Source organism: Corvus brachyrhynchos, unplaced genomic scaffold (assembly GCF_000691975.1).
Source record: "Corvus brachyrhynchos isolate BGI_N302 unplaced genomic scaffold, ASM69197v1 scaffold17, whole genome shotgun sequence".
In the NCBI taxonomy this organism is placed as follows: domain Eukaryota; kingdom Metazoa; phylum Chordata; class Aves; order Passeriformes; family Corvidae; genus Corvus; species Corvus brachyrhynchos.
Genome location: NW_008240046.1, coordinates 7,966,250 through 7,978,353, shown reverse-complemented (window position 1 = coordinate 7,978,353; position 12,104 = coordinate 7,966,250). Strand labels below are relative to the sequence as shown.

The window sequence follows — 12,104 nt, the reverse complement described above, 5'->3', positions numbered from 1 at the left end:
TGGGCCCAGCAGCGGGATGGGGAGCTGGTGTCCCGCAGGCTCCTGGGCTCCGGTAGACCCGGGACAACAGGCTTCGCCTCTGCGCACAGGGCCCAGCCCAGCCCCCGGAGAGGGACGTTTTGCGTGGGGATGTAGTGGCAGGAGAAGGGGCAAAGGATTCAGACTGAAAGAGAGTAGGAGGAAGCTCTTTACTGTAAGGGTGGTGAGACATTGGAACAGGCTGCCCAGAGAAGTTGTGGAAACCCCATCCCTGGAAGTGTTCATGGCCAGGCTGAATGGGGCTTTGAGCAACCTGGTCTACTGGGAGGTGTCCGTGCCCATGGAAGGCGGTTGGAACTAGAGGATCTTTAAGGTCCCTTCCAACAAAAGCAATTCTATGTATCTGTGAAATCCAGGTCCCAGTGGTCCTGAGTTCCACCGAGCAGGTGGAACTGTTACAAACAGTTACAGTTTGTAACTGTTGTTACAAAACTCAGCAGAAAAACTCATTCATCCCGGTGTTTTATTTTTGCATCTACATCTCAAAAAACATTTTACCTCTGTCAGCATGTTTAATGTGCCTGTTTCTATCTTATATACACCCCACCTCTATCCAACATCTTGGCAATTTCATCAAGCTGTACAGAAAACCTAGGTCCTGAATTCCTGGCAGCTGAAGCTCCAAGAGGAGGAAGGGCTTACATGACATGGGAGTATACTGATACTACATCATACTTACTAAAAGCAAGAAAAACAACACGCGTGCAGAAATGAAGCAACTCTTCAATGGCCAGAAGCAAAACAATGGCATTCACTCCTTCAGGCATTTTCACCTTTTTGAAATAACACTCCACAGAAATAAAGAATATGATGAACGTAGTTTAATTAAGAATTCTAGCCATAGACACATTACATCTCAACATCAATTCACTCTTCCCACTGCATAAAGTTCTACATCCATACTTCTTAGAATAAGGAAGGGAAAATATCTTACAGTCTTCAATGCTTACATAATTTCTAAGATGCAAAATATTAGTGAAAACAGTAGTATTCTTTTGGCGTACTCTGAAGGTAGTGCTTACTGCTTTTAGCAAGAGAAGGGATTATAAATAAAAGTATTTGAATATTACAGAAGGGAAAAACTGTATCCAAAGTGTTTCACAGAATTAATGCTTTCAAACAGTACTTCAGCCCAGGAGAAGCACAACAAATCCCCGAAGGTTTCATTTTGCCCTGAAAGGCATTTGAAGCAGGAGTGTAACTCAACATATAGGGCAGTTAACTACACACATGTGGAAATCCACCTTTTAAAACCCAGGAACATTTATAGTGTTTGATTCCCTTGTACACAGGCACACACTTTGCTAGCTTCTCTTTCCTTTTCTAGAACTTAATGGGACTGTGCAATACTGGAGCAGTAGTCTAAAATATCCTGTATAGTGAACTCCATAGTAATTCCTGATCCAGGATAGCAGCGAGCTATCAGCCCTTCAAAGTGCTTGTATTGTCGTATAAATTCATCTTGCATGGAATGCCACACAACCTGCCAAAGAGAGAAAACTTTAGGAAAAAGTCAACTGGCACAATACACTACATTAATCAATTCTCAGTTCAGGTGTCATTTTACAGTCGAAGATTGCTAATAAAGTTCAATACATGGGGTTGCTGCATTAAAAAAAAAGATGGATGTTTTTACCCATTAAGATTGGTAATGTTGACATGACCTGTAATAAACGTGCAAAGCACAAAATAGTAAAGAAGACAGGGAGGTTTTCCTAACAGAGGCACTGCTTTGTCTTTCAGGAAAACACCCTGAACCAGAAGAGTGCAACAATTCATGTTTCAGACTTTAAAAAGCTGTTTAAACAAGCTTAACTCAAGTTTACTTACATTTACTCCAGTGAGAAAGTTTATGGAATGTAAGAAAAACATTAGATAATACAACTATCAGAAAATATATATAACTGAAAGTATTCTGCTATAGTGCACCAGCTAAATTTCACATCAGGTTACTCATTCATTTAAATCTAGTTCTCTCCATTTCCAGTATATTTTTCAGAGAAGATGTCACCCATTAATGGTCAGCTAGGAAATAATAAAGGAAGTTTCCTTCTGAACTTTATCTCCACCACTCTGGTTCAAATGAATATTAAAGAAATAGAAACAGAGCGGGATTATAAAAAAACCAAAAGCTGCACTCAAAATTTGTGTTTTCAGAGTTATGCTGAAATTCTCACAGAATACATGTGCAAAAGCCGTAATAAAAAGCCTCCCTGTAACATTATAGGGTTTTTAAGACATGATTTAGTTTACCTGAAGTAAGTTTTCTTCTTCACAGAGATGTTTATCTACCTTCTTGTAGAGATTATCCAAGCCCTTCTTCACTTCTTTACCGGGATATTCCTTTATAACTTTACGAAGCTCTTGTTTATTAAAAGCCAGCTGATAGCTTACTTCCTCTTCTCGTATACCTTGTGCCACACGAGCTTCAACACCTTCAAAAAAATGCTAACAACAAGTAACAGCATTAGTCACTATCATAAATCTGAGCTAATTAATTTAATTTGACAAGGATATGTGTGGTTAAATCTTGATTCTGCTTCATGACTGTTGTGTTCTCCCAATTTTTGTTTTTTAATTGGGCATGAAGTACTGCTCAGCTATAAAAATTAAAACACAGACCAACAATACAGCACTCCAAGAACTAGCATAAAACTGAAAACAATCATTTCTAGAAGCAATCAAGCTTTTCTTTGCAACCTTGTAACTAATAACCAATCGGCCTTAAGAACCTCACTCCATGAGCTAATAGCCAGGGATCCAAATACTGGATCTTTTGGATAAACTCACTAAGCACCTGAGCATCTTTATTTAAACCGTAATTACACACGAGCATATTTGTTCACAATTGCCCTCCCTTCTCATTGCCATTGACCAGTTTTCTCAACATAGTAAATATAAAATATTTTAGTAGAGGGAAGTATTTCTGTGAACATGCAGGTTCAGCCTCAACAGTGCATCAGGTCTGGCTAGGACAGAGTTAACTCTCTGATTAATTTTCTCCACAGCAGCCTATAATGCTGTGTTTTGGATTTGTGGCTAAAACAGGGCTGATACCAATGTTTTGATTATTGATGAACAGGTCAAACCTGACCAAATCATAGCACATAACATCATGCTCAGCTATAAAAATTACGGTTGGTGTTTGGCTTCAAGGTGGCTGTTGCTCAGAAACTGCCCAGGCATCAGTCTGCTTGTGGGAGGTAGTCAATGACTGCTTTTGCATCACTTCCTTTATTTTTTTTCCCGTCTCCCTCTCTTCCCTTCTCTGATTAAACTGTCTTTATCTCCACCCCCAAGTTTTTTCACTTTTGCTGTTCCTATTGTCTCCCCTGGAGAGGGGGGACTGAGCAGCAGTTAGTTACGTGGCAGCTTAGGTGCTGGTCAGAGTCAACCCGAAAATGGGAAACAGCAATAAAGCATTTTAATTTTCAAAAAGAGATCTTAAATGTCTCAGAAAATGGATGCCTGAAATCCTGTTTATAGAAAAAGCCATGAACAGTGGGACATTCAAGAGGACAGAACTGAGTCTGAACCTAAATCACCACTCAGTTTAACATTTAGTTCAACTTCAGACATACAGAATTTTCCTATAACTTTTCTTCTTGTTTAACTGCTCAGAAACTACAGCAAATTTCTGTGCAGTTGAGATGACGAAGATTATCCCAAAACTCCCGATTACTTTCCCCCTCACTTTCTTCTTCCTCAAAACCATTTGCTTAAGAGACTGATGTTTAGTCAGTACTATTAATTGCCATGAAAAATTTGGTTATTTTCATCCAAGACTCTTACCCTCATGAGTACTCTTGCCAGACATGCTCCAGTCCAAAATAATAAAATAAGAGATTATGATAAATGCAGTGATAAAGAGATCAAATAGTGCAAACTAAACATTCAAAAACTATTCTGTACCATTTAAATGAATGCTCAGATATACTCACATTTAATTTCTCAAGAGGCTGTCCAAGTGAGTAGATTACATAAGACTGAAGATGATCAGTGTATTTCTGTTTGGCTTCTTTTTTCTCAGCCTCCAGACAAGAAATTTTCAAGCGAGAAAGTGTTGCAAAAATATGATGAAAGTTCTCCATCATGACCACATCCCTGGGTGTCTTCTGGCTTTCATTAGCTACTTTCTCAACTGAAAGAAACAGGAAGCAAAATACTTAAAATACCAAAAGGACAACCAAATTCAGAAAAACATAACCAATAACCATAATACTATCAAAAAAGGAATTTTGAATTTCATGTAACTGATTAACATTTGTAGGAGTAGTTGTCAGAATTGCCACTAAATAAAATGCTACCTAAGAGCCTTCAAAAAAAGAAACCAATTCATACAGGCTCTAAGACCATGAAATTTATATGGCAAAAAAGTCACTTATAAAAAGGTACAAAATCGTGAGTATGTATGGTCTCATTTACAGATGTGAGGAACAAGTCACATTCTGGGGAGGCTTACAGGCATGCTTTCAGTATCCCTAATAAGTTTCATGTGATAGACCTTTTTAAGAAAAGTCACAGCAAAATCGATTCTCATCTTCACTAGGACAAAAATCTTCAATAAAATAGAGGGGTTTTTTTAAATGTACTTCTTAATCTCAGCTTTTGCTCATTAGCTTTATGGTCAAAATTACTGTCAGTCCCTAAATTTAATAATAAAAATGGATAATCCTGCACATAAATTTTTTATTTCCCCCTTCCCCTGACAAAAAAAAAAATTAAAAAAAAAAAAAACAAAAAACCAAATAGGCAAAAAAAATTCTACCTATCCCTCCCTTACTGCACCTAAAAGTGGGCTGAAAGAGGATAGCTTCAACCAAGAGCAATTAAGTTTCTGTGCCTGTTCATCCATTAATCATTTTGCTGAGACTACCGGGATGCCCATCATGAAAGTGATCCAGGGCACCAGAGTATCAGTAATGACCACAGATTCATTCCAGTCAGAACACTGAACTACCAACTAGGAAAGATCTGCTACTGCCAGTTTTTGTTCTTCCTATATGACTTTTTACAGGGGGAAAAAAAGACAAGAAACCACTTCAAATTGAGCATGCCATGTTGCTGCCATCTCTTCTCCCTCTTCAGAGTCTTAACCACTTCCCTCTGACACAACTCAAAGTTACTTTACAGGTATGTACAAAGGGAAGTTATCTAAAAAGTATACTACGATCAAAAGGATTACACTTGCTCACTTACAATAACAGAGACTACCAAAATTTCAGCACAGTCTTAAAAAAATCACCAGTTACTTGGGACAAAATTATATGTAAACAGGTGGAAACAATTATTTTAGAAACTATGACAGCCTTGGAAGACCTACCACTGTCAAAGACAGCTCTAATAAGTTTTATGTAGGCTTTATCTAGATCTCCTCGTCGTTCTGCATTTTTGAAAATTGATTCAGCAAGGGCTGCAAACTCTTCAAATTCAGCAACAAATGGAAGGATCCCAACTTTACTCTTCTTTGAGATTTTTACTTCATCCATCTGCTTCATCTGATTACTCTTTAATTTAAAAGAAGAACAAGTGTTAGGCTCCAGATCATGTAAGAAGTATTAAAAGAAAAATGCAGACATACTGAAAAATTGACATGTATCCAAACACAGAAATAGTTCTTTCAATTACTACATCTATTCAGCCTTTCACCCTTTTTACGCTTAAAAACTTGTTAAGTAAAATAATTGAACAGAAAAAGGAAAGATGGTCTTTTATTCTCCTTTATTTACTTAGTATTACCAAAAAAACACCCAATGAAAAAAACACCAAATTTATGCACCAGAAGCAATTAACAATTTTCATTTTATAATCTAACAAGGAACTTCACTTTTCTGGTTCAGCCAAGCTAACAATTCCTTTTGCTGCAGGAAGTTTCTTTAGTCTTCTATTGAAATTTTATTTCTGACTGTAATAAAAAAATCTGTTTCAAAATATTTTAAGTATTAAACTGATCAAGAATGGTCAGTTTTATGATGTTTGCCTAGAGTCAAATTACATTTATGACAATAAAACAAAGTTTTGTTTTCAGTAAACCTGCCACATTCCATATAATGGTCGTAACCTTATTAGTAAAAGGAAGTTTCAGACAGTAGAGGCTGTCTCTGCTACTGCCAAAAGACTTCACACCCTCATAAGTCCCCAAGGTTTGGTTTCGGCAAGTAAAAAGGCAGAGAGCTATATTTTACCTAATGGACTTCAGTAATCTCTGTCGGAGTACAAGTTTAAACAAACAACTAAAAATGTCAACTACCTCAGAACCGTGACTGAGTGGTCTTATTTGTTACAAATAGCTACTTATTGAAGAAAACTGGAACAGAGAGGAAAAAAGAAACACAACCACCCTTTATTCGAAGGCTTGGCCAGTAGAAAAGCAATAAGGTTACTAATTTTCACTTCAAATTTAAAGCAAGAATTTAAGTATACAGAAGTGTAAAATCAAACTGGGTAGGAGTGGGCTTCCTATAATATTACCGTTAGCTTAATTAGAATAACTAAAGAACTTACAATGCACTTATCAAAGTTCCTTTTGACAGTCACCAAAACATTTCCAAGTGTTGTGCTGAGAAAGGACGCAGGGTCCACATTTTGTGCTGTCCATACATGATGACTCATCTTAACTAACATATAAAGGGAATTAAAGCTATCAATCTTGTCTCCCAGTGCTATAAGGTTATTCAGCTCAGGTTCAATACAACGAAATATTTTTGTCATCATTTGTCGGATCATGTCCTTCCTATTAAAAATGCATAAGAGGAAAATATTACTCTGACAGTTTACTAGGCTATTTTACATGGTTTTTGATATATTTATTTGATATAGTAGTCTTATTTGCATTCAACAAGTCTCATGATTTTCAGAAAGTCAATACCACACAGTAAAAATCAATAGTCACAGGTATAAAATATTCCAAAAAGTATTTTCTCTGTGGAAGCTGCCACACACTCTCAGAACTTTGCTAAGCATATTTTCTATATTATAGTGCCTAATTTCAATTTGCAAACTATTAAGAGAATTAAACGACTATATACAGGAACACCCATCCTATATAAAACAAAATTCTTTTTACTGACACTCAGTGTCTAGGTAAAAATTAAAAGTTCACTGTTCATTTTCACTGAAAGGGAGTAGTTTCTGATTTTAGAGAAAAAAGTTTTATATGCCAGATAAACTCAAACATAGGCTTAAGAATCAATAATAAACAGCAGCACATACTCAGATGATACTGTTTGTGGAACACCAGAAGTGTACGAACGAGAGAAAGCTACTCCATCCATTTCCTCCACTTCGTTCTGTAAGAACAAGGAATGCATGTAACGATAAGGTTTGTCTCCAATTCTATATCTAAGCAGTTACTGTATCTGACAAAACCACTGTAGGTACTAGCTCCATACCCCCACCACCCCCTGCCTCCAGAGTGGAAAACTGAGCAGTTTGCAAGGTTCTGGTAATTTTCCAGTCATGTTCCACTGAATACAATACTATCCACGATTACTCCCTACTGTCTTCCTACGATGCATGATGAAGTGTTTCTTGAGATCTTATGAGAAGACAAAGCCATAGCAAAGGAAACATGTCAGTCCTTCTTTCACAGATTTTGTATTGATCAGCCAAAATTAAAGATCCTGCCAGTTCCTGAAGAAAAAGAAATTACTTATCACCTGGATCACATAATCACCGATAAATCCCAAAGTCCTCTTTTAAACAGGTCTCTTTTGAGGCCTGGTCAATACTTTCTACTTCAGTGACAGAGAATGTAAGTCCTACCGTTGTTCCAGACGTGCTCTGATGTTGCTGCAGTTTGAAAAATTTACTAATGAAGTCCTGTTCCGCCAGACACAGAGGCTCTAGTTCACTTAATACTTGCTCAAAAATCTAAAGAAAGTCAAAATATTTTATCAACACCCCAAATACTATGGACAGTTAGCAATACTAACTTTAATTGTTTGTTGCATAGACCTTCTATCTTCACTAAGCTTTACTACTAGGCTTATTACTACTTAACAGAAATGGAAACAGCTTGTACTTAGATCTTTAAAAGCAATAGCTGCATCTCCAACACAGTCCTTTCTTATCCATGTAATACTGTGAAGAAAAGAACAATCTATGTTTTTCCATAACTAGAAGTTTTCTAGTCACAGCCTGAGGAAGCACTTCTGTGCTATACTGGAAACATTCGCATTTTCATAGTAAGTCATGGGGTCTGCCACCATCTTTTCTGCCTGGGTTGCTGAGTGGAGGAAGACAAAATCCTCAGGGAAGAAAAACAGGTCAACTGTGTATGTAGAAGTTAACTGCTGTGTAGAAAAAGTAGAAAAAGTTTCCACATAGCTGCTACAGAAACAAACAAGTAGGTTTTGTACTGAAGTATGCAACACAATTTTTAGATTTAAACTAAAATGAAACAGTATTTTGGCCATAATTAATTACAATAATTTAATTCTATAAATACAAAATAAGGAAATTCTAAGTCAGATGTTAGACATACGTCTATTAGAAATTCCTCTGCAAGTACTTAAAGATTAAGACATGCAATAATTTACATAAATTGAAGCAATCTAAGCACATAGGAAATCCATGTTGATGAAAATTCCCATAGGAAACAAACCCCCAACAACCCAGTAGGTCAGCTCAATTGCTTACAACTCCATGTATACTGTCACATTCACATATCCCCAATGGGTGTGAGATACAAGTGAGAAATTGAAGATAATAGCACAATAATTGTATAAACCTGTTTTAACAAGTTAGTTTTTTAATTCTAGACAAGTTGCTGCTACCGGTTTGTAGTAACTTCACAGTTAATATTGTTTCAGGCATTTATTTCCTCCCAGAAAAAGATTGAGCAACGATTTGAAGAGGTCAGAAGAAAAACATTCATCTCCATCAAGTAATTCAGTAGAGAACAACAAAATTATTTTTATCTCTGACTGATAACTGCTCGTTTTCCTTCCACAGCACCGAGGAGTTAATTCCGCAAGAAATGGTGAGCACTGTCACTTTTAAAAAAAAAAAGTCAACAGATGCTGAGGACAGCAGGTTTTAAAACAGGATAAGGACACCCCAATAATAACTTAGTGCTATTGGTTAAAATTTAAAATTGATGGTAACTAATGTGAAACCAGTATAAATAAAATTTTAGGGTCACTCTCAAGTCCTGGCTAAAATTCTTATCTTCCCTGTCTTTCACTTTTGCTTACATACTGGCAAAATATCCTAGAACACTGAATGAATTGAGAAAAATAAAATCAGTTGAGAATCCATCAGTTCCATTCCTATTTGCTTAAAAACTCGTATTTGGCTTAAACTTAACAGACCATTTTTTATCCTTGATATTCTTTAAAGATCATACACAGCATATAAAGGAACTAAACAGAATTGTATAATCTGATGACAATACTGTGATCTACGTATTTCTTAGGAACTGCCTTTATTAGATGTATGGTACACACAAATTTTGAAATTGACATGTTTTAAGATTTAAAAAGTACAGATTTTTGAACTATACAAGAAGGATATGTAAGATACTTCTAATACAAAACTAAGCAGGAATTCTATGTGATATTTTGGCTTTACCTTATCAAATTTTGTTCTGTCAGCCACATCCAGGTCAGAGGCAGACATGTTTCCCATGTCTAACAGTGAGGATGACTGAGACCTACGGTTTCCTGAACTCTGAACAGAGAGTTTATTTAGACTAGAAGTAGACCCGGTCAATTTCCCAGAACTTCCATGAAGACCTGTGAAATAAAGACACTATGAAGGAGGAAAGTGAAGGCAGAATAAAGTACTCAAGAATAGGTTTGTTACAGAACATAGGAGATCAAGAGCTGCTAGTAGTCCTATATTAAATGAAACAACTTTTGTCTAAGCTATAATGCTTTTGCTGTAAACGTTACTATTTTCTCAATGTAAGGTAACTGAGATTCTTCAGCAATTCTTCAGCAACAATAAAACTATTTAAACTCTCATTGTAAAGTATGGAAAAAAGGTATAAAAGGAACAAAACTCTAAAATACAGTAACATGGGGATTGAAGATTGGAAAGCTAAGACCAGTTATGATCTTTGTGAATGTATTTTGGGCAAAGGTTGCCAGAAGCAGAAGAACTGAACCACAGGAGGGAAAAATATTAAAAAGTTTTATATACACAGACACTTTTTCATCTTGAACTTGATCTTTCTGCTGTTAACATCCTTTTATCTACACAGTTTGTTCCAGCTATTTTGCTGGATCTACAATCCCATAGTAACTCTGCTGCTAATGCTCTCCCTTCCTTTTGATCCTAATTAACATTCAATCATTTCTTCATGATACTGCTGGCCCTTCTCCTAGAAGCATGTATTTTCTTTTTTATTTCTTTTTTCCCCAATTTTTTCAGAAATGTTGGACCAGGACAGAGAAAGCTAATAACAAAAAAAAGACCAAAAAATTATCAATATTAGATCTCCAAGTAAACTTGTCATATCTAAGCCACAAAGAAACTTAAAAGCAATCCTGCAAGCTTCATTTAACTGCTGTGTTGGTATCTAGTCTAGGGACACAAGACAAAGTCTATAGATCTAATCTAAATTGTCACTTCAACCTACTGGTAGAGTGGAAAACTATGACAAGCTCTCAGGCACAAACATATTTTGCTATCAACCAGTAGCATGGGAAAACCAAAAGATACTGCCTTTATGTGCAAACCTTCTCAAATTCTATGTTGGGACTTACAGCTGTGCTTTCTTTTTGCCTTGCAAGCCTGGTGATTCTGCTAATGTTTATTTCATTCTGAACAGAGTGCTTCAGTGTTAGGTAGATTCTCCCTGATGCAGCACTACATCGTAACATTGACACACATGCATTGACAATACCAACTAATGCAACTAGTTATACTCACTCTCAGTTTCCTGTTTGACAGCACTTTCTTTTCGAGGCAGTGTAGCTGGGATGGATTAGGTTGCAAGCATCAAAGACAAAGACAAGTTAAAATGCAGTTTGCACAAACCATGCACAAGATGCAAGTTAAGCTCTAACTGGAAAGAAACATGCGGAGAACTATAAGCAGCAAGTAACTACATTGCAAACACATTTAGTTGGAGAGGTACTATGCTAGAAATTCAGTATCTAAACTACACGGAAAATAGAGTAAGTTTCCAGGTATTAAAATTTGCTTTTTCTTATATAGTATGTTTGAAAAACATTTTTGATAACACATTCTGAGTTCTCCCAAATTGAGAAGTCCATTAAATTATTTGTCAGACTCAGTTTCCAAGATAAATCATATCAATAATAGACTTGAAGAAATTAAAATGTACTTATGGAATTTTTTTACTGAGTCGGAGATATCGTCCATCTTTTCAATTTAAAACACATACCATTACTGCAGAGTAATTCATATTGACAGTAAGCTGGCTAACCTTTTCATAGTTGTTGCAAATCAGGGTGTTTACATAGAGAATACATCTTTTGCATTCATGCTGCACAAAAACAGATGACTGCAAATTTGGAGAGGGTAAAAATAATAAACGTACAGTAAAAAAATTTATGAAGAGGTTTTTATATTTTTCCTGTTTGTTTTCAGAATTGAAGTTTCCTCAAGTGGACTTCAACATAAAATTTAAAGTAAATGGGCATTTGTAGAAAATATAGAATCCCTAGAGTAAAAGGCATTTGCATACATACACTAAAAGCAGTATGTGGTATTAAAAAGATCTTGATGAGGATGGATGCTACAAGCCCCCCAAAATGGAGCAGGCAAGCAGAACCTACTGTAATAGAATGAGTAGATACTTCTAAATGCCACAAACATGTCTTAAATACCAGATGTTCTCAAGTAGGCAACACTACTGATAATTGTAACATCAAATTCAAATTTAATTCCAGTCTGGTTTTTAGATCTTGGGGATTTTGGCAGATTTTGAATAAAAAAAGGTTTAGGTATGATATATTTGGCATATGCAACTGTCATGCATTGGTCCCAGTTCTTCATCATCCCCAATTTCTAAACACATGGGACCTATTACAGAATGTGATGAACTACAAAGATCAGGCCCTGGACAATCAAGGGAGCCTTAGTGGCTTTTG

General features: G+C 36.2%; 1 protein-coding gene across 1 annotated transcript in view; it reads right to left on the bottom strand.

The window, feature by feature from the left end:
• Positions 1-838: 838 nt before the first annotated feature.
• Positions 839-12,104, bottom strand: part of EXOC1 (exocyst complex component 1) — a 27,506-nt gene continuing 16,240 nt past the window's right edge. Inside the window, exons 12-20 of the mRNA XM_017744300.1 lie at positions 10,918-10,962; positions 9,613-9,776; positions 7,804-7,911; positions 7,252-7,328; positions 6,544-6,772; positions 5,363-5,546; positions 3,981-4,180; positions 2,293-2,487; positions 839-1,522 (exon numbers count right to left, since the gene is read on the bottom strand). Coding sequence (XP_017599789.1) covers positions 1,370-1,522; positions 2,293-2,487; positions 3,981-4,180; positions 5,363-5,546; positions 6,544-6,772; positions 7,252-7,328; positions 7,804-7,911; positions 9,613-9,776; positions 10,918-10,962 — 1,355 coding nt within the window. The 3' untranslated portion in view covers positions 839-1,369. The remainder of the gene's footprint in view (positions 1,523-2,292; positions 2,488-3,980; positions 4,181-5,362; positions 5,547-6,543; positions 6,773-7,251; positions 7,329-7,803; positions 7,912-9,612; positions 9,777-10,917; positions 10,963-12,104) is intronic.